This window comes from Chaetodon auriga, chromosome 9 (genome assembly GCF_051107435.1).
Source record: "Chaetodon auriga isolate fChaAug3 chromosome 9, fChaAug3.hap1, whole genome shotgun sequence".
Lineage (NCBI taxonomy): Eukaryota > Metazoa > Chordata > Actinopteri > Chaetodontiformes > Chaetodontidae > Chaetodon > Chaetodon auriga.
Window position 1 is genome coordinate 1,312,707 of NC_135082.1, and position 26,938 is coordinate 1,339,644.

Sequence of the window (26,938 nt, forward strand, 5' to 3'; positions counted from 1 at the left end):
CAATACTATGAATCTAAAGATTATGTAAGTAGATAGATAGATAGATAGATCGATAGATAGATACTTTATTCATCCCCAAGGGAAATTCACAAGTTCCAGCATATTTCACAACAGCACAGCAAGCAAAGAATTAAAAATTAAAAGTAAAGATGTCCAAATATCCAGTGCAAACAGAATGCAAGTTAAGGTGCATGTTGAACAGAGTGTGGTACAGATTCCATTCAGAACATTGAGGACTGTTGACATTAATGTTTAACGGATTGTCCATGAATGACAGGAGCCTGCTCAGTGCGTGTCGCTCTGCCACAGATGTCAGGCTGTCCAGCTCTGTGCCCACAATAGAACCCGCTTTCCTCACCAGTTTTTGATGCTGCCTCCCCAGAACACTGCTGCATAGAAGAGGGCACTTGCCACCACAGTCTGGTAGAACATCTGCAGCATCTTTTTGCAGATGTTGAAGGACACCAGCCTTCTGAGGAAGTACAGTCGGCTCTGTCCTCTCCTGCACAGAGCATCTGTGTTGGCAGTCCAGTCCATTTTATCATCCAGCTGCACTCCCAGGTATTTGTAGGTTCGTACAAACTCCACACAGTCCCCTTTGATGGTCACAGGCTCTGGATGAGACCATCTCTCTGGTCTTGGTGGTGTTGAGGTGCAGGTGGTTGGAGTCGCACCATGTGACAAAGTCCTGGATCAGTGTCCTGTACTCCTCCTCTGCCTGTCAGATAGTCTGTAATCAAGACCACCAGGTGTGAGCCTACTCCCATCTCTGTCAGTTTATCTCTGAGGAGCAGAGGCTGGATGGTGTTGAAGGCACTGGAGAAGTCCAAAAATGTAATCCTCACCGCACCGCTGCCCCTGTCCAGGTGAGAGAGGGATCGGTGTAGCAACTACACAATGGTGTCCTCCACTCCCACTGTCTCCTGGTAGCAAACTGCAGAGGATCGAGGGCGTGGCGCACCTGTGGCCTCAGGTGGTGTAGCAGCAGCTGCTCCATGGTCTTCATCATGTGTGATGTCAGGGCGACTGGCCTGAAGTCATTCAGCTCCTCAGGTTTTGGTCTCTTTGGGACTGGGATGATGCAGGATGTTTTCCACAGCTGAGGGACCCTCCCCTGCTCCAGGCTCAGGTTGAAGATGCGCTGTATGGGGTCTTCCATCTCCAATGTGCAGGCCTTCAGCAGTCGAGGGAACACTCCATCTGGAGCGGCTGCCTTGCTGGGATGAAGCCTCCTCAACTCTCCGCACACCTGGGCTGCTGTGATTTTGGGTGGGGGGATGGTCTCCTCTGTGCTGGTGTCGAGAGGGAGAGCAGAGGGTGGGGAGGGAGGTGCAGTACTCTGAGGTGCGAATGAGTTGGGGTGGTCAAACCTGTTGAAGAAGTTGTTCAGCTGGTTCCCTCTCCCCACATCTCCTTCGATGGTGGCACCCCGCTTCAAGCTGCAGCCAGTGGTGATCTTCATCCCGTCCCACACCTCCTTCATGCTGTTGTTCTGCAACTTCTGCTCAAGCTTACTTCCATACTGCTCCTTTGGCTCCCTGAGCTGGACTCTGAGTTCCCTCTGGACCCGCCTAAGCTCCTGATGATCACCATCCTTGAAAGCCCTCTTCTTCTGGTTTAGAAGGCCCTTGATGTCACTTGTGGTCCAGGACTTGTTGTTAGCATAGCAGCGTACAGTCCTTAAGGGAACAACAACGTACATACAGAAGTTGATATAGTCAGTCGTGCAGTTCACAGCCCCCTCATTGTCCTCGCCATGTGACCCCTGCAGTACATCCCAGTCTGTAGTTGCAAAGCAATCTCTCAGAGCCTGCTCTGCCTCAGGAGACCACTTCTTGAATGAGCGTGTGGTTGTGGCTAGCCTCCTCACTCTTGGTTTGTAGTGAGGCTCAAGCAGAATCAGGTTGTGGTCTGCTTTCCCCAGTGCAGGCAGCAAAGGTGGTGCTTTATGCATCCTTTACATTTGCATACAGTAGGTCAATAGTCCTATTTCCCCTGGTGTTACAGTCCACATACTGGAAGAAAGCAGGTAGCATTGTGTCCAGAGTCACATGATTAAAATCCTCAGAGATCAACAGAATGGCCTCAGAATGCTTTGTTTGTAGATTGGCAACAGTGGAGTGGATGACATCACACACTACCTCTGCGTCGGCCCGTGGAGGGATGTAAACAATAATGACAATGGCGCGTCCAAACTCTCTGGGCAAATAATAAGGACGCAAACTTACAGCCATAAGTTCGATATCCCTGCAGCAGATGGAGATTTTGGTGCTTACATGCCCAGGATTACACCGTCTTGCGTTGATGTATATAGCGAATCCTCCTCCCTTTCTCTTCCCGCAGGCTTTTATGTCTCTATCTGCCCTGACTGTGCTGAAGCCAGGTAGCTCCATGTTAGCATCCGGGATGTTTGTCGTGAGCCACGTTTCAGAAAAGCACAGCAAACTGCACTCCCTGTAGGTCTTGACATTTTCACCAGCACAGCCAGTTCATCGATTTTGTTCGGTAGCGAGTTCACATTTACCAATGATAACCGAAGATTCGGAAGGCTTGTTTCTCCACTCTCTCGCTAGCCACTCTGCAGCCTTGAAACAGCCTCCTCACTTGGTCAGGTAACTGGGGAACCACACCGGCACGGGACTTTGCTTGTAGAGCGAGCAGTTATTTCCTCGAATAAACAAGTTTAGGGTTGTTAAAATCCATATGCACAGGATAGAGGTTAATCAGTGACAGAAAAAGAGCACTGAAAGCTCAAAAAGTATAAAACAGTACAAAATAGCACACAACACACACAGAGTTGCTGGAAGGGCTGCCACTCGCGATGGCACCGGAAACGGAAGTATGACTAATAGTAATAATATTTTCAGTGGATTCAATTCAATTTAATTCAATTCAATATTTCTTTATTTGTCCTGCGAGGGGAAATTCCAGATTACAGCAGCATCAGTAGAGCAGATTAATATAAGAAGTGCATGCAAAATTAGAAACAACATCAGAATATATACAAAACAGTGAGAATTTTTAAATAAAAATAAAAAAGAAAGAAATTGTAAAAAATTGTAAGAAATTGTAGATAGTATTTACCAACTGTTATGTACATGTTTTATTGCACAACTTATTGCACTTGGAGCAGTTTTTATTGTACAGTCTGACAGCTGCAGGGAGAAATGACCTGCAATACTGCTCTTTCACACACTTTGGATGTAACATCCTGTCACTGATGGAGCTCCTCAGTGTAGTGGGTGTGTGTGTGTTGGAGGGGGTGGGAGTCATTGTCTGTCATGGAGGACAGCTTGGCTGTCATCCTCCTGTGCTTTTAGTTTTCAGCAAACACTTAGATATAGAGACGGTGTCCCCTTCTACTTTTGGAGACTTTAGGAACTGTATGCAAGCCTGCATTCTGGGAAAGCAGCGTTCTAGCAGGGTAACAGGCTACACTATGACCTCTGTAAGATAAGATAGTGAAGGAGAAGGGTTTTGAACTCTATCTAGATTTTACAGGGAGTCAGTGCAGAGAGCTGTTAAGGAAGAAATATGATTTCTTTTTCTAATTTTTGTCAGAACATGCGCTGCAGCATTCAGGATCTGCACCATACTGGGGCAGCCTGATAGTAAGAAATTGCAATAATCCAGCCTGGAAGTAACAAATGCATGGACTAGTTTTTCTGAATTGTTTTGAAACATGATGTGACTGATTTTTACAATGTTACATTGGTGAAAAACGGCACTTCTCCAGTTCTAATATAACAGATGCTATACCATCGTCTATGCAAACCTCTTTAGGAGACATCATTGTTGTTTTCAAACAGGCGCACTGTTGTCACATTTAAACCATGGCTGCCTGTAGCTGACAGTACTTTGTCATAGGATGCTGATGCTGACATAACATGAAGATCTCATGAAGTCAGCTGCCTTGCAAGATAAGTGCTGAGGATGAGTTTGAGAAGTCTGACCTGTCCTGGAACTGCACAGATTACACCAGTTCTTAATATTTGCAGTTAGGATGTTTTCTGTCGCTCCTCTGCAAAAGTTGATAAATTCAGCTTTCTTAAGTATCCTGAAGAAATACAGCCATCTCTTAGCTTTCTTAACCAGGGTGGACATGTGACATAACTATAACATGCTGATTAGAACAGAAACCTAAAACTATTCACCTGCTCCACCTCAGCTCCACTGATGCAAACAGAGCTATGTGTCCCTGCCTTATTTTATTCTATAATCAATAATCAGCTCCTTGGTTTTGCTGATGTAGAGTGTGGTATTTCTGTCATAGGCAATATGTGCTTCAGTAATAAAGATGAAAATGTTCAGAACCAAGAGATCCAAAACAAGCTATTCCCTGTGCACCATCCTGCAAAACTGTAAATTTCTTCCAATGCCAATCCAAACTGTCTGGGGTCTGTTTGTGAGGAAGTCCAATATGCAGTTGCAGAGTATGGCATTCAGACTTAGAGAGCCAAGTTTGCTAAATTTCACTTTCATGAAGAAGATTTTATTTCATGCTGAACTTAAATCACAAACAACATTCTGACGAAAGTGTTGTTGTTTGTTCTGAATGCAAACGGGTGAGGGTCCAGGCTGGCAGGGATGTTGTTTTTGATGTGCTGGAGAACCAGTTTCTCAAAGCACTTCATCAGAGTCAACGTGAGTGTTACAATACGTTTCCCATAACCCCCAGATGTTTGCAAGCTAAATGTCACTGTTCGACAGAAGAGGCTAGTCCATGAGCGTGTCGAGGTGTTACATTTACAGTGGCATGCAGTAATTTGGGAACCCCTGGACAAAATGTCTGTGATCTCCAAAAGGAATAAAGTTAAAGATGAAATATTCTTTTCAACATTTTAAGCAAGATTAGTGTATTATTTTTGTTTTGTACCATTTTTGAGTGACCAACAGGAAAGGAGCACCATACAAAGGTTCGGCTAATTGATTTTAATGTAATTAAGAAATGTAGTTAAGAGGAATGGTGGGGGTCAAGTTCAGGCCTTGAAGACAACTTTCAGAGAGAACAGCTTGAAATAGTTTCCAAAATGCAAATCAACACCCCTATTTAACTGCAAAAGACCTTCAGGAAGATTCAACAGACTTGGAGTGGTGGCGCACTGTTCTACTGGGAGCTTTCCTTCATGGAGGAGTCTCCAGAAGAAAACCACAAAATTCTGTATCAGATGTTTGCAAAAACAAAACAAAACAAAACAAAATGGTGGATCAATCCTGCTTTGCACTTGTTTTGCAGCCAGTGGCACAGGGAACATTTCACTGGTAGAGGGAAGAATGGACTCAATTAAATATCAGCATATCTGCAATTAAACATCACATTTTCTGCAAATGGCTGAAGGTGAAAAAAGGATGGGTTCTACAACAGGATACTGATCCCAAACACACCACAAAATTCAAAATGGACCCCAACAGGCACAAGCTAAAGGTTTTGCTGTGGCCCACACAATTCCCCAACATAAAAACTAATTTATGGATGGACTCCAAAAGAGCAGCACATGTAAGGCAGCCCAAGAATCCAGGACAAAGAATTCAAAGTCTCTTAGTAGGCTATAAAAAGTGTTTACAAGCTGTGATATTTGTTGTGATATTTTTCTTTTTTGTTATTTTGAAATGGCAAAGATGGAAATAAAAAATCAAACTTACTTAAAATTTTACAGAAATTTATCATTTTTAACATTTTGCTATTTGTGAATCAGGTCGTCTTTTACTCGCTTAATCATTCACTGTAACTGAATTTTTGACCAGATATTTGCATGCCTCTATAGCTCACATATGTCTGTAATAACAGCAGTACAGAGTGGAGTGAACACTTTAAGACAGCAGAAATTACAACTAGACGGTTGAAAAGGTACTTTAGAGGAGAGTCAAACTACAATGGCGGAAGTCAATACAATATAATGGCGAAGCTCTATAGATAATACTAATAATGGTAGCAACAGATACCTAGATGTGTGTATGTGTGTGTAATGTGTGCCCATGTGTTACTCACATTATGCCACATAAATCTGTTTACACAGTCACATTGTGGTGACTCGCCTCACTTGTTGGGACTAAATTGAGGTTCCCACAATGTAAATCATTAAATTTTAGGGTGAACTAGGTTTAAGGTTACAGTAAGGTTAGGTTTAGGTTAAACTTAGGGATTTAGGGTCAGGCAAGTAATAGTTATGGTTATGGTTAGGGTAAGTCTCCAGAAAAGGAATTTAAGTCTGTGTAATGTCTCCACAAGTGATGAAAACCTTACGTGTAAGTGTGTGTGTGTGTGTGCGTGTGTGTGTGTGTGTAGGTCAGGACAAGCTGGCATGGCAGCAATATATTATGAGAAAATAGACGTGGAGGGCCATCACTTCGGCCCAGACTCTCATCAGGTCAGATCAGCTGTGCAGCAACTGGATCTCGCCATGCAAACACTCAACAGCAAAATCAAAGTAAGTATCAGTACTATTGTTATTACAATTACAGATACTGCTCTTCTGTACCTGCTCGTCATGTAGTTTATTATCATCCATTTCTGTTGCTTGTGATTTTTTTTGCAGGAGAAGAACATGGTGAACCAGCTGAACATTGTACTTTTTTCAGACCATGGTATGACAAAGATCCAGTGGATGGAGAAAGTCATTGAGCTGGACAAGTATATCAACATGTCAGACATTTTTAAGATGATGGACAGAGGACCAGTGGTCAGTCTGTGGCCCAAAGATAACAAGTACAAAGAGGTGAGACCAGAGTCTGTATTTTGTGCTCTGCCATGGTCCTCTTTCTGATTAAGAAAGTCAGACAGAATGATTAGAATATGATTCATGGAGACATTGATAAGTTGAGAAAAACATCTAGGTACTATATCGTACCCTGTCGCGTTTCCTACTCAAATCTGATGAAGTCTCTAATCGCGTATCTTTTCATTCATTATTATTACAGTTTGGAGCCTCTGCTGGAGTAAAAACAGTTACTGTAGTCACCACAGTGGAGAGCTGGGGTTAGCTTTGTTCATGCCTGAGAAGCTGGTGAAAACTCATGCTCTTGTTACTACTTGGCTACTGTCAAATTTCTCTACAAATCTGATTAGTATGACTTAAATCTACTTTTGTGGGTTAGGGAATTAGAGAAACCTTTCCCACCTAGATTTCTCAGAGAAAATTTGAGTTCTTGTCCATATATACAAATAACAAGGTAATCTGCTTTATACATGTCAGCACATGTCAGACAAAGACTGCTGGCAAGGAAAATATCACTGTGACTGCAGAGCTGCAGGATGAAAAGAGAGATTAATACAGTTTGACATGCCTCCGTGCATTCAAAATAATTTGATTAAAATCTAACTGAATCTGACACTATCAAGCATCAAGAAGCCTAAAGTCAGGAAATATAGCGAAGACGCTGACTCATTGTAATATTCAGACATATTTACATCTATCCTGTCTTTCAAAAGAGCTCGGCCTGTACCAGCTGTATATGGAAAGTGTCCTGAGACAACTTTTGTTGTGATTTGGAGCCATACAAATAAAATTGAATTCAATTGAATTTGTAGGGTGCTGTAGGGTTTCCATATCAACATTTGGTAAATTTAAAAAAACAAACAAAAAAACAAAACAAAACATTTTTTATGGGGTGCAAAACACGAAATGTTTTCGACTTGCCAAGTCAGTCACATGATCTCAATCCAACTTAAATGCTGCACTTACTGTGCACATAACATTACAAGTTAAAGGGCTTGTTTGGATTATTTGAAGTGGGGTTGTATGAGGTACTTATTCATGATAGGTATATTACCTATAGTAGATAGTGGTCAGCACACCCCCAGTTTGGAGGAGCACACAGGGGTACTGCAAAGCAAGGTACAGCTGTGGACGTGGGCAGCAGCAAAATGTACTTTAACTGATGTGGAATTTTTTACATGGCCATCTTTTTAAGGTGGTTAAAGTGTACACTACACTCATAATATTTTTACTACCTTGCCATCAGACGGTGCTTTTCCACAGAGAACTGAAGCCATTAGATTGCTCTCTTCAAAGCCACCAGATACCTTGACAAAACCAGTAATTTCACCTGTGGAACATGGGAGTTGCCGGTTTACCGCTGCCTCCATTGGTTAATTTGCTTTTGTTGTTGTGTGTTTTAACATGTTTGGTCAGATCCAAATTAACCCTTTGAAACAACACATGGTTGTGAGAGGCAAGAAGAGCACTGAGGTGGACTTGAGTGAGGCTGGGACAGTCACACACTGGAGTGGATGACACTGCAGTTCAGGAGTTAACAATAAACAATGAAAAGTTAGTTAAGCTCTCCACATTTTAATTTAAGGCCTTTATCCTTTCCTCACTGACGGGCAACTGAGGCATCCAGGCAGTTAGTAGAGCCATAAAGCTCAGCAGTAATAAACTTCCTTCAACCTAACAACAAATTAATTCTCCATGGCTACCTGTGCTGTGTACACGGTAAGCTTTTTTATGATATGGCCTAGCATTTAGAAAAAATGGGATTTGATTTGTTTGGGGTTTTGTTTTGGTGGCTAATGCAGCAGTGACATGGTAATACAGTTATAGTTGAGATAAACATGTAGTTGCCTGTTAAGAATCTTTGCAATCTTTGTGCAATTTTAGAAATTTGACAATAATGGTTAATTCTATCAGTGGATCAACCTTTGTGGATGACCTGAGCTGCCTTCCATGCTTGTGGTATTTTATCAGTATTGAGTATTAGATTAAATATGTATGTAATGTATACATGTATAGTGATAAAATGAGAACATGAGGCGATCTAGCATTAAGACGGCCCTGAAGTGATGACTGTCTTCAGAATTACAGGAAGGCCTAAAGGAAAAAGGTGCTGTTTAAAGCAGAGGACAGATCAGGTGAGGCAACTCCCTGCTGGCTCAGGAGAGGAATGTGTTGTGGTGATGTCAGTGCTCAATGTATCAAGTAAGTGTCCCGCAGAGATACTGTAAATAAAATGATGATTAAAAGCTCCTGCAGAATTCAACAATATGTGCTGTACACACAATATTAAGTGTTTATAATATTTGGCTAAAATAGAAATACAGCAAATGTAAAAAGTGTGTAATGTTGTTAGATTAAATGTGAACATAATAATACAACAAGCTTTTTTATGTGAAATGATTGAAAAGGGCACTCTGAATTTAGTACAGTTAAGCCTGTTTAAGTTAGTGTTTGTAATGCTTTTAGTGTTTATAAAAGCATTACAAACACTAACCCAATTAGAATGACTAGCAGCACTGGACACATAAGGAGCAAGAATCATCATACCAAAAGAGGAATGCACCCAAAACTATATTAATTTGTAACATAAAGTACTTACACTTCCATGGACGCACACAACAGCAACGACAAAGGCAAGAACCTCCATATTAGAATTCAACTAGCTGCTACCACTAAGAAAAAAAAAAAAAAAAAAAAAAACAGTCTCTCCTGAATAATATCTTCATGCACTACACTGAGGAGATGGAACGTGTCATTCTGAGAGGGATTGGGTGGATTAGTCTGAGGTTGGGTGTTTTTTTGTTTTTTTTTTGTTTGTTTGTTTGTTTTCCAGAAGGAAACTCCATTACCCTGACACTTAAAGAGTGTTGTCAAGTAGTATTCTGATTGAGCATGTCTTTGTGAGAACACGACAGTTGTCTAAATATTTCAGAATTTGTCTTGGGATCAGTAGATCTAGCCACCGACCAGGCTATGGCTTGCAGTAACTTGTGAGAGAACCAAGGATCTGCACATTTTTTTGTTCTGTTGGTCTTCAATGGAGCATTAGCAATCTGGGAGAGTGTGTGAGAAAAATGCTGAAGAGTTAATTCAGGGTCTGGATTTGAGCAAGCACTGAAAAAGGGTGAGTCATATAGATCAAACAGAAATCTTTCCTCTGCAAAATATCTGAAGGTTTTTTGGTAATTGTAACCTCCTGACTACCAGTAGTTCAAATTTGTCCTCTGTGGAGGACATTTGTAAACCTGATATCTCCCACCCACTGCATACTACTGGATTAACTCCTTTTGCTATCTACAGAGAACATTTGGGGCCTTTCAATGATACCAAATGTGAAGGGGTGGGGCATTGGTACCTTTCTCTTTCTCATTAAGGAAATTGGCGTCCATCAGCGCAAGCGCATTTTATGGGAAGAGGAAAAGTGCATAATACTTCCATTCCTAATATAGACTACTCCACAGTGATCACTGATGTCCTTGAACCAAGACACAGTGGCTCCAATGAAGACCCAATGAATAAGAATATGGGCAAAGCAGTGGTTCTTACAAACTATCATGAGCCATTCTGTTGTATGAGCTCGATTAGTCAGAATCAAGTGTGAAATTTTGTGTTCTTCATATTGAACGTAGTTGGGCTGGTGATCAGCTGAGAGAGATTCTTGTTAGAGAGCAATATGTAGATTAGACATAATAAGAAATCTGTCACATCTGAAAGTACTGTAATCATGATTGACTGTGTCTACATTTAAAATCTTATTTGTGAGCCATGTTACTGTATGGACGAGAATGTCTCGGGGAAGAATCTTTGACTCTTATGTGGAATGGAGCTCCTCCCATTTAGTACTGAGATTCTCTTGCTCAAGCAGACAAAATACTCACAGTCAGATGGAGAGGTGAGTTCCCCAGGAATGGCTAATTTGGAGGGAGAAGAGTATAGAAGAAGAAGAAGAAGAAGAAGAAGAAGAAGATGAAGGGCTGAGATGAAGTGTGCTATGGTCATCTTTTAACTTTGCTAGATGAAGTGTGCTATGGTCATCTTTTAACTTTGCTAGATCTGTTTTCTCATGTAGAAGCTTACTGAGAGGGGCTTATAACTGAGCCTGGTTAAATAGATCAGACACCAAATACCAATTGGAGTTGAGGGCCCCTCTCTGTTGACTGAGCAGTTAAAAGTGTGGTCTGTGTGTGATTTGTTAGAAGCCCATTGTGCATTTGGCAGTTGTGATGCAAGTGTAATATTAAGACTCAAAGTTGTTTGTGGCTTGGTCTTGGCTTGTGCAGTGGTCATTTGGTGATTGTGGTTCACCATTGATTTAAGGCTGTGGCTCAGGCAAGGCAAAGACAATGGATGGGAAGGATAGAAGAAAAAGATCTCCCAGAAAGAGCTGTGTTTAATGAAGTCATTCAGAGAACGCTTCACCATTAAGGCTGCTTATGATGTCCTGCCATCTCCCAAGAATCTCACCCAGTGGTATGGAAAAGACCCCACATGTTCCCTCTGCTGTACGCCAGCAGCACCGAAACACATACTAGAGGGCTGCAAAACTAGCCTCACTCACCAATACACTTGGTGGCACAACCAGTATGTAAACAACAGTATGTAAACATAGTGCTACATTAAACAATACTTGAGTTGAACAGTCTGATCGCAGTTGGAATGAAGGACCTGTGGTGGCATTCCTTTTTACAGAGTGGATGCAACAGTCTGCTGCACAGGGCCCCCACCGTCTCATGCAGGGGGTGGGATGGGTTGTCCATGATTGATGTCAACTTGGCTAACATCCTTCTCTCACCCACCTCCTCAACCGTGTCCAGAGGGCAGTCCAGGATAGAGCCAGTTCTCCTGACCAGTTTGTTCAGTCTTTTTGAGCTTCCACAACCCCAGCAGACCACTGTGTCGAAAATTGCAGATGCCACCACAGAGTCAGAATATGTTTTTAATAGTGTCCTACTTACTCCAAAGGACCTTTTTGTTTGTTTTTGTTCATTTAGTGGGTTTTTTCCATTCTTTATAATTCTATTTCTTAACTATGCTTTAGGTAACTGTGATGCAATGTTTGCACGCAGTTTTACAACTTTTTTGGTGGCCCTCCTGTTACGTTTTTCACTCTTTGGAACAGAGGGCTGTACAGAGGGGAGTGAGGGCATTGTCTGCACATGCAAGCAGCTGTTTGCGTTGTGTAATCCCACGCTTCTGCCCGGACAGAGGATTGTAGTTCCAAACGAGCTTAAGAGACGACATCAGGGCTGCAGAGCCAGAGCCAAACAGAGGGCCAAGGCACGGACATACAGATCATCCGTTCCGGTGATCATCATGGGGAATGAGAGGTCCTTTGCATATAAGACAGATGAGCTTGTCGCGCTTGTCAGGACTCAGTGGGAATATCAACAGTGCAGCCTAATGCCCTCTGCTGAGTCATGGCTTCATTCAGACAACCCTGACCGGAGCGTGGAGGTACCTGGTTTCAGCTGTGTGTAGGTGGACAGAGGTGTGCCACACTAGACCTACTGTATGATAATGCAAAGGATGCATACAGTGCCACAGCCCCCTCGAGGCAGAGCTGATCACAGCCTGGTGTTGTTAACATCTCGGTATGTCCCTCTTGTCCAGAGGCAGCCTGTGTCCACAAGAACAGTGAGGAGGTGGACTCAGGAGGCTAATGAGTCACTGCAGGACTGCTTTGAGACAACAGACATCACAGAGTACATCAAATTATGTGAACAGACCATACTGCCAACCCGGACTGTAGGTTGCTTTCCCAACAACAAGCCCTGAATGAAGCCATGACTCAGTAGAGGGGCATTAGGCTGCACTGTTGATATTCCCACTGTGTGACCTTAAAAGTCTGCTGAACAGGAAGAAACAAGCCTTCAGGTCATGGGACAAAAAAGAACTGAGGAGTGTTCAACACGAACTGAGGGAGAAGCTGAGGCAGAGCAGAGATGTGTACAGGAGGAAGCTGGAGGCCAAACTCCAGCAGAACAGAGGGAAGGATGTGTGGAAAGGAATGAAGGAGATCACAGTGCACAAGAAAAGAGACAGACCAGGAGCCAGCAGCCTTAAGAGGGCCAATGAGCTAAACCACTTTTTCAACAGGTTTAGCTCACAGCTAGGAGTGGCCCTGCATTCCTCCACCCCTTCACACCTCACCATTATCCACGCTGGCCTCCATAACCCCCCTCTGCCAAAGCTTTCTCTCCCACATCCCCCATAGCACCCCCTCCACTAGCGCCATCCCCTCCCTGACTGCGTGCCATGTAAGAAGACAGCTGGAGATGCTGCACCTGGGCAAAGCTGCTGGCCCTGATGGCATTAGTTCCAGAGTCCTGAGGACTTGTGCCAGCCAGCTGTCCATGATCCTAGGACATCTGTTCCAAAGAAGAAGTCTCCATCTGGCCCCAACAACTACCAACCCGTTGCCCTTACATCAGTCATGATAAAGGTGCTGGAGAGGCTGGTCCTGGCCCATCTCTGACCACAGGTGGAATCATCACTGGACCCTCTACAGTTTGCCTACCAACCCCATCTGGGTGTGGATGACGCCATCATACACATGCCGCAGTGTGCTCACTCCCACCTGGATTGTAGTGGCAGCACTGTGAGGATCACTTTTTTTTTTATTTCTCCAGTGCATTTAATACCATCCAGCCGCTGCCCCTGGCTCCTACGATCTACCCTTTACATTTATTTATCACCTGAAACTGCATAATTGTTTTTATGTAAATACTTGTTTATAAACTTAGTTATATTGTATTTTTATATACATTATTTTAGTATTATATATGTATTAAACGTTATAATATATATTATGTAAATATATATTTAGTTATATTTTTATTTTTAACAATCTGTTATTCCTGTTTATATTTTTTGTTACTTTTTTATACTTTTTCAAACAATTGTTTTATACATTCTGTGTTTGTCTGCATGTTTAATTGCTACTGCAACAAAATAATTTCACAAATTGCGATCAATAAAGAAGTCCGAAGTGAGGAGCTGCGAGTGATGGGAGTCGATGTGCCGGCAATCTCTTGGATTACTGACTACCTGACAGACAGACCACAGTTTGTCCGACTGGGCAACGTTCTGTCTGAGACCATGGAAAGTAGTACAGGAGTATCACAGAGGACTGTTTTGTCACCTTTTGTCTTCACCTTGTACACATCAGACTTCCAGTACAACTCCTCATTGTGCCCCCCAGAGAAGTTCTCAGATGACTCAACAGTAGTGGGGTGTATAAAGGATGGACGAGAGGAGGAATACAGAGCAGTGGTGGACGATTTTGTGGAATGGTCGAGTAGAAATCACCTGAGGCTTAACGTGGCCAAGGAGATGGTTATTGATTTCAGAAGAATCAGGATGACCACACAACCACTGTGTATTCTGCGGAGAATGTCGCATTGGTGGAGGATTACAAATACCTCAGAGTGCACCTCCACAACAGACTGACCTGGAAAACTAACATCAACGTTGTTTACAAGATCATTCAGATCATACAGATCATTCAACGTGTGCTGCAAGATGCTGGAGATCTTTCACCAGTCTATTGTTGCCAGTGCACTCCTCTGTGCTACAGTGTGCTGGAGGAGCAGCAGCAGAGCCGAAGACACAAAAAGACTGAACAAACTGATCAGGAAGGTCAGCTCCATTATAGGCTGCAAATTAGGCACTTTTGAGGAGGTGGTGGAAAGGAGGACAATGGACCGACTGAACATCCTCCTCACCACCTTGTGGACAGACAGCAGAGCTCCTTCGCCAGTAGACACCTCCAGCTTCGCTGTCACAAGGACCGCTTTAGGAAATCATTCCTGCTACGAGCCATCACACAGTTAGTTAAACAGTTAATCTACCAACCTCACAAACCCCAGTATTTTAGTGTTACATATTATTTGCACTACTCCAATATTGCACATACTGTTTATTGTTTACATATTTTACCATCTGCAACTTGCACATATATTTTTTTTCTAGTATATAGTTTATTGCGCTGCCTCAGTCTCTCTCTTAGGGACTGCTGTAAACTGCTGTGGCCTGAAATAGTTTTCAGGCCCCTCCAAACCTCTCTCCTCCAGCTTTCTCCTGTCACTGTCTGTCCAAAACTCCCTTTTTTTTAGCTCCCACTGGGCCCTCTTCAGCTCATCTTTGTCCCCTGATCTCACGACCCTCTTTTTCTCACTCAATAAGGCTTTCAGTTGCAGGGACACCCAGGGTTTGATGTTTGAGAAACACTGTACCTTCTTGGTAGGCACGGTGTTTTGCGCACAGGTGTTAGTATCGTCCGTGGTGCAGGTTGTCAATCTGTCAATGTCCTCCCTGTGTGGACTGCATAACATGTCCCAGTCAATGGTTTCAAAGCAGTCCCTCAGTGAGTGCCGTGCTGGACTCCTCTGACCATCTTCTCACATACCAGTGTTTGGTTGTTTATTTACCAAAGGTATGTATGCAGGGCGCAGTGGGGAGAGGAACTGTAGGTGTCCTTTGTATTTGCATACAGTAGGTCCAGTGTTCTATTGTCTCTGGTGTAGCATTAACATACTGGGTGAAAGTAGGAAGAGTGGAAGACAGGGAAAAATGATTGAAGTCTGAGGAGGAGGGTCTGGGGGTGTGGTGTCTGCAGCTGTGAAACTACTATATGTAAGAGCTTGCATAATGCTGCAGCATCTGCAGACGGGGGACTGTACACAGTTATTGAAATGACATGTGAGAACTCCCTCGGCAGGTAATATGGCTTAACGCTAACAGTTAACAGCTCAATGTCTCTCATCCAGCGCTACTCCTTTACAGTGATGTGCCCTGGATTGCACCATCTGTTGTTCACAAACACCGCAATTCCCCCACCTTTCCTCTTACCACTCTCCTTTGCCCTCCTGTCTGCTCTCAGCAGTTGAAAATTGTCCAGCATAATGTGCAAGCCCGGCGTGAGTTTGTTCAACCAAGTTTCAGTGAAACACATGAGACTTCATTCTCTGTGCTCCCTCTGCTGTCTGGTTAGCATTGTTAGCTCTTCTATCTTATCAGGGAGAGATCTCACGTTCCCCATAATAAGAGACGGTATGGATGGTTTGTACCATCTTTTCTTTCCCAGCACTTCGCCCCAACTCTGCATCCCCTTCCCCTTCTCCTTATTTCTTAAGGGATCTCTGGTCTTTCCAATGGGAGTATGTTCATGTTGCACAGCGCTAACACCTGCTCCTGATTGTAAGCAATAGAGTTGTGGCTGAATGGATCTCCCGATATTGTTTTAAATAGTCCGGAAAAGAGTAAAAAGCAGATCACTTGTCCCACCAGCTGTACATCTATAAGTTCGACGATCGACTGAGACTCATGGCGGAGAAAACACAACAAATGCACAACAAAACACTAAAGCAAAGAAAGAGCTGCCATAACAAGCTGCCACTCGTGCAGCGCCATCAAAACAACCATAGACTCAAAGTCTAGCAAAATACTGCCAAGTAGTTGGTCCAAGTGTACTTGTAAAGTTGCACCGTGGTATCTGAGTCCAATCAGAATTTAGGCCTTTCTCAATGAAGAGTCGGACGTCTGGCCATTACTGAATTCAGAATTACTCAGTTTCCTGCTGTTATTAACAAATCCAAGTCTGCCTATTTAACTGCAAGAAAAGCACCTACTTTGTAATTACTGTCAGTACAGGGTACTCCTGGATGAATGAGAATCTTCACAGACTTGTCAGTACAGGGGTAAACTGTGCTGTTTGCTATGACCATGAGAAACAAATCCTGGAGCTCTTGTTCTTAAAGTTCTTCTCAACTTGTGGCTGTTATATCATGGGTCTTAATTGGTTGTATACTTTGCTATGAATAATTGAGAAAAGTCAGTTAAACTTTCAAAAACGACACCTTATATTGGTCAGTCACACAAGACTTACACAAGTGTCATCACACTCAACAAACACTCAAGGGAAGAGTAATTGCCATGGAAATCAACTTGTCTAGGTGCACTAGTGTAAACTTGCAGGTTTTATGTTGCATTCCACATTCATACATTTTGTAAGTGAATCTTTAGTGTAAACTTGTTGAAGAAAATGTCTTTCACTTATTTTTGTGATTTGGACATGTGAAACATCACAAACAGGAATGCAAGACAAACAAAAAACATTTCACATAATTTGCATGTTATTTTTCACATGCACATGCCACTTGCCTAGTTTTGAATAGTTACTATTAATATATATTTTACAGAAACCCTGAAAATGACCATAACAGTTCACCTTAATGTCCTTGAAGTCCAATACACCATTTTAGACACACTTCCCAAAATTGACCAGTATTCTGTTATTATTATTATTGTTGTTGTTGTTGTTGTTGTTGTTATTTATTGAATTGTCGTTCATTGTCATTTATACTGGATGAACAGTGACAGTGAAATAGGTTTGGATGCTCCATTCACAAAACAGTTTTTCTTATGTGGGTTTTTGTTTGAATCGTTGTGAGACGTTGTGTTTGGGTATTTGATAGTCAGCTTTTTGTTTATCTTACTTTGCACATTGCAATGTTTAGCATGACCAAAAACAAGTGAAAGAGGAAGTTTCATTCAGTGTAGTGTTGTCTCGTTCATGAACGATTCGTTCAAAAGAACGAATCTTTTAAGTGAACGTACTGAACCGGATCACTTCCTCAAGTGATTCGTTCATTTCTCAGTTCAGTTGAACTGTCAGCAGGCGGCGACAGTTCAACTGAACTGAGAAACGAACGAATCACTTGAGGACACAACACGCGCTGCTGACAGTTCAACTGAACTGAGAAACGAACGAATCACTTGAGGGAGGGACCGCGCGCGCCGACTGCGGCGTGTCACCGACGCATGAATCTATGGCAAGCCGTTCCTGCCAGAAATATGCCACATTCAGTCACGTTTCAACTTCATTTTTTTTTCAGATTTTACGCCGTTTTTTACGCCGTAATGTGCAAAAAGAACGCCGTTTTTTACGCCGTGATGAAGTTGAAACGCGACTGAATGTGGCGTATTTCTGGCAGGAACGGCTTGCCATATGAATCACTCCATGAACTACACTCTCCTGAATCATTTGCCTCTGAGGGATACACTTTCATGGTGACCGTTGTTCCGCGTTGTTTTAACAGATTTAGTTTCCAGATAAACAAACGCTGGCAGTAATGAGGAGCGACGGAGGGAGATAGGGGTGTGTTGTGTTCAAGTGTACCTCGGAGAAAACTAACTTTTTTTTAAACTCTGCTAAATTTGCCACCGCAACAACAGTACAGTAGGACACAGCATGTAACAAATAGTGTATAAAACCCGCAGTTTGAGAAAACGCGTGACTGTCTGATCATCTCATTGCGACAATTTGCGAGGGAACGGTGCATATTCAGTGTGAATCCTTCACTGAATGTACTGTGGGGTATACGTTCAGTGAACGGATCACTCACTGAGCCCAATTTGCAGAGTAGACCAGTTAAATAGCATACCATAGGATAGGACACTTAAAACATCATGATTTATAATATAGTTATATATAGTTTTATATTTACAAATGTGTTTGTCAAAGCAACACAGTCACAACACTCTCGTCTCCCGGTCCTGGAAGCTGTGAACTGAACTGAAACTTAAACCGTTCAGCCGTATATCAGTTCAGGAGTCGCAGGCTCCTCCTGCCAAGCACTGAATGATTCGGTGATTCAGTGAACGAATCTTTTGAACAAATCTTTCTAGTGAATTGATTCTAGTGATTCAGTACATCTAAAAGAACTGGTGTGCCCATCACTAATTCAGTGAGTTTACATCAAACATTCAGTTACAAAAAATGTGGTCTGCAACATACTAAAAAATGCAAGTTTCCATCAATGCAACTAGATGAGACAACTCTTCACTTCAGTGAAGTGAGCTGTGAGCTTTCTGTAGCACTGCACCAGGCTGCCATCACGGACAGTGTGCGAGCTACGCCATGGCTTTCGGGGGAGCTCTCTCTTTTTCGGGGTGCAGTTGATGCACGAGCCCCAAGGAGAAGACATACTGTGATTCTGCATCTGATATATAATAATCACTTAATAACCGCATCAAACCTCCACACAATATGAAAACCAAACATCACAGGTTAACACAATATGGCCAACTAAAGCAGGGCACAGGGCACAACTTACTCTGCAGTGATGTACTACATTGTACACAGCCTATAAAGACACAACTGTATGAGCATCACATCAAAAGTAGACAACACCAGGCTGCCTACAAGGTGTCAAGTCCTCATCAACAACAATTAAAGTTACCACAGATGAGTACAATCATTTCTCTGTGCAAATACATCAATGCAAGTGTCATGTATCAACAAACTTTGATATTGCACAGCCACACTTCAATGGTGATTTCAAGAATAGCATGTAGGCCGGTATCTTTATTAGAGTGATTCAACCTCATGCGTGAATCATACGTCAATAATAGCCAAATTAAAGGCATGATCAATGACAATGGCAATACAGAAAGATAGAAATGCATGGCAAAAATAGCATATTGCCAATATTTTAGAGACCCCCCAATTTTTCGCAAATCATGTTTTCAGGGGAGCTCATGTCTCATTAAGGGGAGCCAAGCTCCCCCTGGCTCCCCCATAGTTCACACCCTGGTCACAGGAAAGGGACATCAAAGTTGGCTATTACTTAAAAAAAATTCCGACAACATGGCATTTACTTTTACATCTCTAGAAAGTAGATGCTCTCCTCCTGGGAGTTTAATGACTTGAATTCAACTGTATGGTAATTGTTTTGTTTATCATTCACTTCTCATTGTCTTCTGATGTGTTGTTTTTGTGTAACCCCCCAGTTTTAAAGTAAATTATTGTTTATTTTATATCAGATTAAAATAAAAACAATAAAAATGACAAGATGCAATGGCACAATGTTATTTAAAAAGGGCATACTATAAATCTATACTGTATATCATTCATTTAGAATTTAAATAGAAGGGTTAATCTGTATAGGCTAACGAGATAGATAGATAGATAGATAGATAGATAGATAGATACTTTATTCATCCCCAAGGGAAATTCACAAATTCCAGCATATTCCACAAATTTAAAGTGCATGCAATAAATAATCCAAAAGCACAGCAAGGTGAGGAACAACTTCCTCAGTCTGTCAGTGGAGCAGGGCAGTGACAGCAGCCTGTCATTGAAGCTGCTCCTCTGCCTGGAGATGGCACTGTGCAGCAGATGCAGTGGATTGTCCATGATTGACAGGAGCCTACTCAGCGCCTGTCACTCTGCCACAGATGTCAGGCTGTCCAGCTCTGCCCACAACAGAGCATACCTTCCTCACCAGTTTGTCCATATGTGTAGCGTCCCTCTTTTTGATGCTGCAGAATCTTTTTGCAGATGTTGAAGGACACGAGCCTTCTGAGGAAGTACAGTCGGCTCTGTCCTCTCCTGCACAGAGCATCTGTGTTGGCAGTCCAGTCCATTTTATCATCCAGCTGCACTCCCAGGTATTCATAGGTCCATACAATCTCCACACAGTCCCCTTTGATGGTCACAGGCTCTGGATGAGGCCTGGGCCTCCTGAAGTCCACCACCATCTCCCTGGTCTTGGTGGTGTTGAGGTGCCGGTGGTTGGAGTCGCACCATATGACAAAGTCCTGGATCAGTGTCCTGTACTCCCTGTCCACTCCTGATACAGCCCACGATAGCAGTGTCGTCTGCGAACATTTGCATGTGGCAGGACTCTGAGTTGTATTGGAAGTCTGATGTGTACAGGGTGAACAGGACTGGAGAGAGCACGGTACCCTGCGGTGCTCCTGTGCTGCAAACCACGGTGTCAGACCTGCAGTCCCCCAGTCTCACATACCGAGGTCTGCCTGTCAGATAGTCTGTAATCAAGACCACCAGGTGTGAGCCTACTCCCATCTCTGTCAGTTTATCTCTGAGGAGCAGAGGCTGGATGGTGTTGAAGGCACTGGAGAAGTCCAAAAATGTAATCCTCACTGCACCGCTGCCCCTGTCCAGGTGAGAGAAGGGTCGGTGTAGCAACTAGACAATGGCGTCCTCCACTCTCACCGTCTCCTGGTAGGCAAACTGCTGAGGGTCGAGGGCATGGCGCATCTGTGGCCTCAGGTGGTTTAGCAGCAGCTGCTCCATGGTCTTCATCACATGTGATGTCAGGGCGACTGGCCTGAAGTCATTCAGCTCCTCAGGTTTTGGTCTCTTTGGGACTGGGATGATGCAGGATGTTTTCCACAGCTGAGGGACCCTCCCCTGCTCCAGGCTCAGGTTGAAGATGCGCTGTATGGGGTCTTCCAGCTGCGCAGGCCTTCAGCAGTCGAGGGGACACTCCATCTGTACCCGCTGCCTTGCTGGGATGAAGCCTCCTCAGCTCTCCGCACACCTGGGCTGCTGTGATTTTCGATGGGGGGATGGTCTCCTCTGTGCTGGCGTCGAGAGAGAGAGGGTGGGGAGGGGGTGCAGTACTCTGAGGTGCGAATGAGTTGGGGTGGTCAAACCTGTTGAAGAAGTTGTTCAGCTGGTTCCCTCTCCCCACATCTCCTTCGATGGTGGCACCCCGCTTCGAGCTGCAGCCGGTGGTGATCTTCATCCCGTCCCACACCTCCTTCATGCTGTTGTTCTGCAACTTCTGCTCAAGCGTACTTCCATACTGCCCCTTTGCCTCCCTGAGCTGGACTCTGAGTTCCCTCTGGACCCGCTTAAGCTCCTGATGATCGCCATCCTTGAAAGCCCTCTTCTTCTGGTTTAGAAGACCCTTGATGTCACTTGTGGTCCAGGACTTGTTGTTAGCATAGCAGCATACAGTCCTTAAGGGAACAACAACGTCCATACAGAAGTGCAAGTAGCTTCCTCACTCTTGGTTTGTAGTGAGGCTGAAGCAGAATCAGGTTGTGGTCTGCTTTCCCCAGTGCAGGCAGCGGGGTGATGCTTTATGCGTCCTTCACAGTAGGTCAATAGTCCTATTTCCCCTGGTGTTACAGTCCACATACTGGAAGAAAGCAGGTAGCATTGTGCCCAGAGTCACATGATTAAAATCTTCAGAGATCAACAGAATGGCCTCAGGATGTTTTGTTTGTAGATTGGCAACAGTGGAGTGGATAACATCACACACTACCTCTGCGTCGGCCCGTGGAGGGATGTAAATAATAACGACAATGGCGCGTCCAAACTCTCTGGGCAAATAATAAGGACGCAAACCTACAGCCATAAGTTCGATATCCCTGCAGCAGATGGAGATTTTGCTGCTTACATGCCCAGGATTACACCACCTTGCGTTGATGTATTTAGTGAATCCTCCTCCTTTTCTCTTCCTGCAGGCCTTTATGTCTCTGTCTGCCCTGAAGCCAGGTAGCTCCATTTTAGCATCCGGAATGTTTGTCGTGAGCCACGTTTCAGAAGAGCACAGCAAACTGCACTCCCTGTAGGTCTTGACATTTTTCACCAGCGCAGCCAGTTCATCGATTTTGTCGGTATCGAGTTCACATTTTCCAATGATAACCGAAGGTACCGAAGGCTTATATCTCCACTCTCTCACTAGCCGCTTAGTCTTTAGCTTAGTGTCGGCTCTGCAGCCTCGATACAGCCTCCTCACTTGACCAGGTAACCGGGGAACCACACCTTTGTTTGTAGAGCGAGCAGTTGGTTCCTCGGATAAACAAGTTTTGGTTCGTTAAAATCCACAAGATAGAGGATAATCAGCGCTACAAAACAAACAAAAAAAAAGAGCACTGAAAGCTCAAAAAGTACAAAATAGCACACGTAGCTGCTGGAAGGGCTGTCAGTCGCGACAGCGCCGGAAACAGTTGTGACTAGAGGTGTGTCCTAGCCATCTGAATCAGTGCTATGTTTATTTTGCAAGCACAAGACATGTTTTGCACTGTCCATTTTTACTGATTTCACTATTTATACTACATTTAGGAAAGAAGACAATTTCACTGGTGGTAAACACATACATTTTAACAAATAAAACTAACAGTAACTGGAATACACAAACTATATTCACACAGGCTCACAAACAATCCAAATAAAAGCAGCACACATAATTATTAAACATGTATGGACATTGTTGATACGAGAGAGAGAGGGAGACAGAGTCAAAGTTAAGTAACATTAAGTTATTCCTTTGTTTGTATAAAAACATTGTGTTAGTCCTGCCATGATGTAATATTGGTGTGTGGGATACTCTGACAAGACAAATTCAGTTCAATTCAATTCAATTCAATTCAATTCAATTCAATTCAGTTTTATTTGTATAGCGCCAAATCACAACAAAAGTTGTCTCAGGACACTTTCCATATAGAGCTGGTACAGGCCGAGCTCTTTTATCTACAGAGACACAACAATTCCCTCATGGGCAAGCACTTGGTGACAGTAGCGAGGAAAAACTTCCTTTTAACAGGCAGAAACCTCAGGCAGAACCAGGCTCTGGGTGGGCAGCCATCTGCCTGGACCGGTTGGGTGAGAGAGAGACAGCAAGGGAGAGAGAGTGAGACAGACAGAGAGAGACAGACAGAAATGCAGTCAGAGAGAGAAAGAGACAGCCAGAGAGAGACAATGACAGTGGATGTAATAACAGTAGTAGCAGTTGCAGTGGATGTCAGGCAGGGCCATGGCAGGAGATGCAGCTGTAATCCATAATCCAGATTCAGCCACTATCCATGGGAACCTGCGGGATGACAGAGCACAGAGACTCCGGGGAAGAAGCTAAGTTAGTAACACACCATGGTAGGACATGAAAACATGCAGATGGAGAGGGAGAGAAGGACAGAGGAGCTCGTTGTATCTTTGGAGGTCCCCCGACAGTCTAATGATATAGCAGCATAACTGGGGGCTGGTCCAGGACAAGCCTGAGCCAGCCCTAACTATAAGCTTTATCAAAAAGGAGAGTTTTAAGCCTACTCTTAAATGTAGAGACAGTGTCTGCCTCTCAGACAAAGACTGGAAGATTGTTCCACAAGAGAGGAGCTTGATAGCTAAATGCTTTGGCTCCTGTTCTGCTTTTGGAGACTTTAGGAACTGTAAATAGGCCTGCATTCTGGGAACGCAGTGTTCTGGTGGAGTAATAAGGGACTATGAGCTCTTTAAGGTAAGATGGTGTCTGACCATTTATGGCTTTGTAAGTAAGAAGGAGAATTTTAAATTCTATTCTAAACTTTACACAGAGCCAGTGCAGAGTGGCTAATATCAGAGAAATATGATCTTTCTTCCTCGTTTTTGTCAGAACGCGTGCTGCAGCGTTCTGGAGCAGCTGGAGAATATTCAGCAACGAATTTGGGCAGCCTGATAGTAAGGAATTGCATTAATACAGCCTGGAAATTACAAAAGCATGGACTAGTTTTTCTGCATCATTTTGAGACAAAATATGTCTAATTTTTGCAATGTTATGTAGGTGAAAAAAGGCAGTCCTTGAAAATTGTTTTACATGGGAGTGAAAGGGCATGTCCTGATTAAAGATAACTCCAACATTCTTTACAGTGGTGCTGGAGGCCAGCGCAATGCCATCCATAACTGCTATGTCATCAGAAAGTCCGGTTCCCTTACTGTCGATGAAGTGTTCCAGTCTCTATAGGATACGATGGTCAATGGTGTCAAATGCAGCACTAAGATCCAATAAGACTAGTACAGAGACAAATCCTTTATCAGATGCAATTGGAAGGTCATTTATAACTTTAACCAGTGCTGTCTCTGTGCTATGATGCACTCTAAATCCTGACTGGAAATCCTCAACTAAACTATTTTTGTGTAGACACTTGCACAGTTGATTAACAACTGCTTTCTCAAGAGTTTTTGAGAGAAAGGGAAGGTTGGATATCGGTCTAAAACCCCTGGATCAAGAGTAGGCTTTTTAAGTAGAGGTTTTATTACAGCTACTTTAAAGGACTGTGGTACGTAGCCTGTTGATAAAGACAGTGATCATTTCTAATACAGAAGAGTCAATTAAAGGTAAAACTTCTTTAAGCAGCTTAGTCGGGATGGGGTCTAAAATACAGGTTGATGATTTTGATGATGAAATTATTGAAATTAGTTGGTGAAGGTTGATGGGTGTAAAACAGTCTAAAACTGCGACAGGTTGAGTAACAGTTTCTACGGTTTCTGTGTCTGAAGACAAAACAGTACCTGTTGACGACAGGAGCCAATGAATTCTGTCTCTAATAGTAAGAATTTTATCATTAAAGAAGCTCATCAAGTCATTACTGTTCAGAGCTAAAGGAATGCATGGTTCAACAGAATTATGGCTCTCTGTCAGCCTGACTACAGTGCTGAAGAGAAACCTGGGATTGTTCTTATTTTCCTCTATTAGTGCAGAGTAATAGGCTGCCCTGGCACTGTGGAGGGCTTTCCTGTATATTTTAAGACTGTCTTGACAGGCAAACCGAAATTCTTCCAAATTGGTGGAACGCCATTTCCTTTCTATTTTTTGGGAAGTTTGCTTTAATTTGCAGGTTTGAGGGGTATACCTTGGAGCTAACCTCCTCTGATTTATTATCTTCTTTTCTAGGGGGGCAACAGAGTCAAGTGTCATATGCAATGAACCTGTAGCACTATCAACCAGGTAGTCAATTTGGAAGGGACAAAGGTTAGCATAGGAGTCCTCTGCTGTATTGAGACATGGCATTGAATTAAATACTGATGGGATCATATCCTTAAATTTAGCTACAGCACTATCAGACAGGAGACTGGTATAAGAAGTTTTGCCTACTGGCAGGTAGTATGCTAATATGAATTCAAAAGTTATTAAATGATGTTCAGATAAAAGAGGATTCTGTGAGGAGACTATTAAGTCTTACATTTCAATGCCATATGTCAGAACAAGGTCGAGGGTGTGGTTAAAACAGTGAGTCTGTTAATGTACATTCTGACGGAAGCCAATTGAGTCTAATACTTAAATAAATGCAGTGCTAAGGCTGTCATTATCAACGTTGACATGTACATTAAAGGCACCTACAATAATTACTTTATCTGCTTTAAGGACTAAGCCTGATAGAAACTCAGAGAACTCAGCTATAAATTCGGAGTAAGGACCAGGAGAGCGGTATACTATAACGAATAAAACTGGCTGCACTGTTTTCCATTTGTCATGAGAAACAGTGAGAACAAGGCTTTCAAATGAGTTATAGTCGAGTTTAGGTTTAGGGTTGATTAAAAGCCTTGAGAAGAAGAGCTGCAACTCCACCTCCACTGCCTCAAGGAATGTGAGTAAAAATCCAAAATAAAAGTATAGATTATAAGAATGTATAAGAAGAAAAATAAAAGCCAGATTGAATGTAAAAGTATAAATAAATAATAAGATAAAATAAGATAAAATAAAAAGTAAGAACATGAGTTAAAAGCCAATTTAAATAGGTGGGTCTTGAGCCCTTTTTTTAAAAGTATTAACGTTCTCTGCGGCCGTCATGTCCTCCGGCAGGCTGTTCCACAATCGGGGGCCATAAAACTGGAACGACGCCTCATCGTGCGTTTGAGTTTTTACTCTGGGAATAGATAAAAGGCCAGTGTCAGAGGACCTGAGGGTCTGCGAGGGTTTGTAAAATAAAAGCAATTCTGAAAGATAAGAAGGCCCAAGACCTCTAAGACATTAAAAAATCATTAAGAGAACCTTAAAATTGATCCTGAAATACACAGGGAGCCAATGCGGTGATTCTAAAACCGTTGTAATATGTGTCTGCCTTCTGGTCCTCGTCAGCACATGTGCAGCTGAGTTCTGTAGAAGTTGTAAAGTTGTGATGTTTCTTTTCGAAAGACCAGAAAGCAGGGCATTGCAATAATCAATATGACTGGAGATAAAAGCATGCATCAGCATCTCTGTGTTTGCCTGAGAGAGAAACGGGCGGACTCTGGCTATATTCTTTAAATGATAAAATCCTGTTTTTGTAACATATTTAATATGTGGAAAAAAATTGAGCTCAGAGTCAAAAATGATGCCCACTTTTTTTTACATGATTGGATGGATTTAAAGATAATGTTTACAGCTTTGGTAAAAGTTTTGCTCTCTGGGCCTCAGGAGCAATGATTAAAACTTCAGTTTTGTCCTGGTTGAGCTGTAGGAAGTTCTCTGCCATCCAGGATTTGATGTCTAAAATACAGTTAAAGGGGGCATCAAGTTGCCCCGTCTTATCAGGAGACATGGAAATATATAGCTGTGTATCATCAGCATAGCTGTGAAAATTGATACCACGTCTCCTGATGACACTGCCAAATGGGAGCATATGTAAATTAAAAAGAATTGGGCCTAAAATTGATCCTTGGGACAGACCAC

At 42.9% G+C, this 26,938-nt stretch overlaps 1 protein-coding gene across 2 annotated transcripts in view; it reads left to right on the forward strand.

Annotated features, from left to right (window-relative positions):
* Positions 1–26,938, forward strand: part of enpp6 (ectonucleotide pyrophosphatase/phosphodiesterase 6) — an 82,730-nt gene that overhangs the window by 46,385 nt on the left and 9,407 nt on the right. For both annotated transcript variants that reach the window (XM_076738516.1, XM_076738517.1), the window contains exons 4-5: positions 6,287–6,428; positions 6,537–6,716. In XM_076738516.1, coding sequence (XP_076594631.1) covers positions 6,287–6,428; positions 6,537–6,716 — 322 coding nt within the window. The remainder of the gene's footprint in view (positions 1–6,286; positions 6,429–6,536; positions 6,717–26,938) is intronic.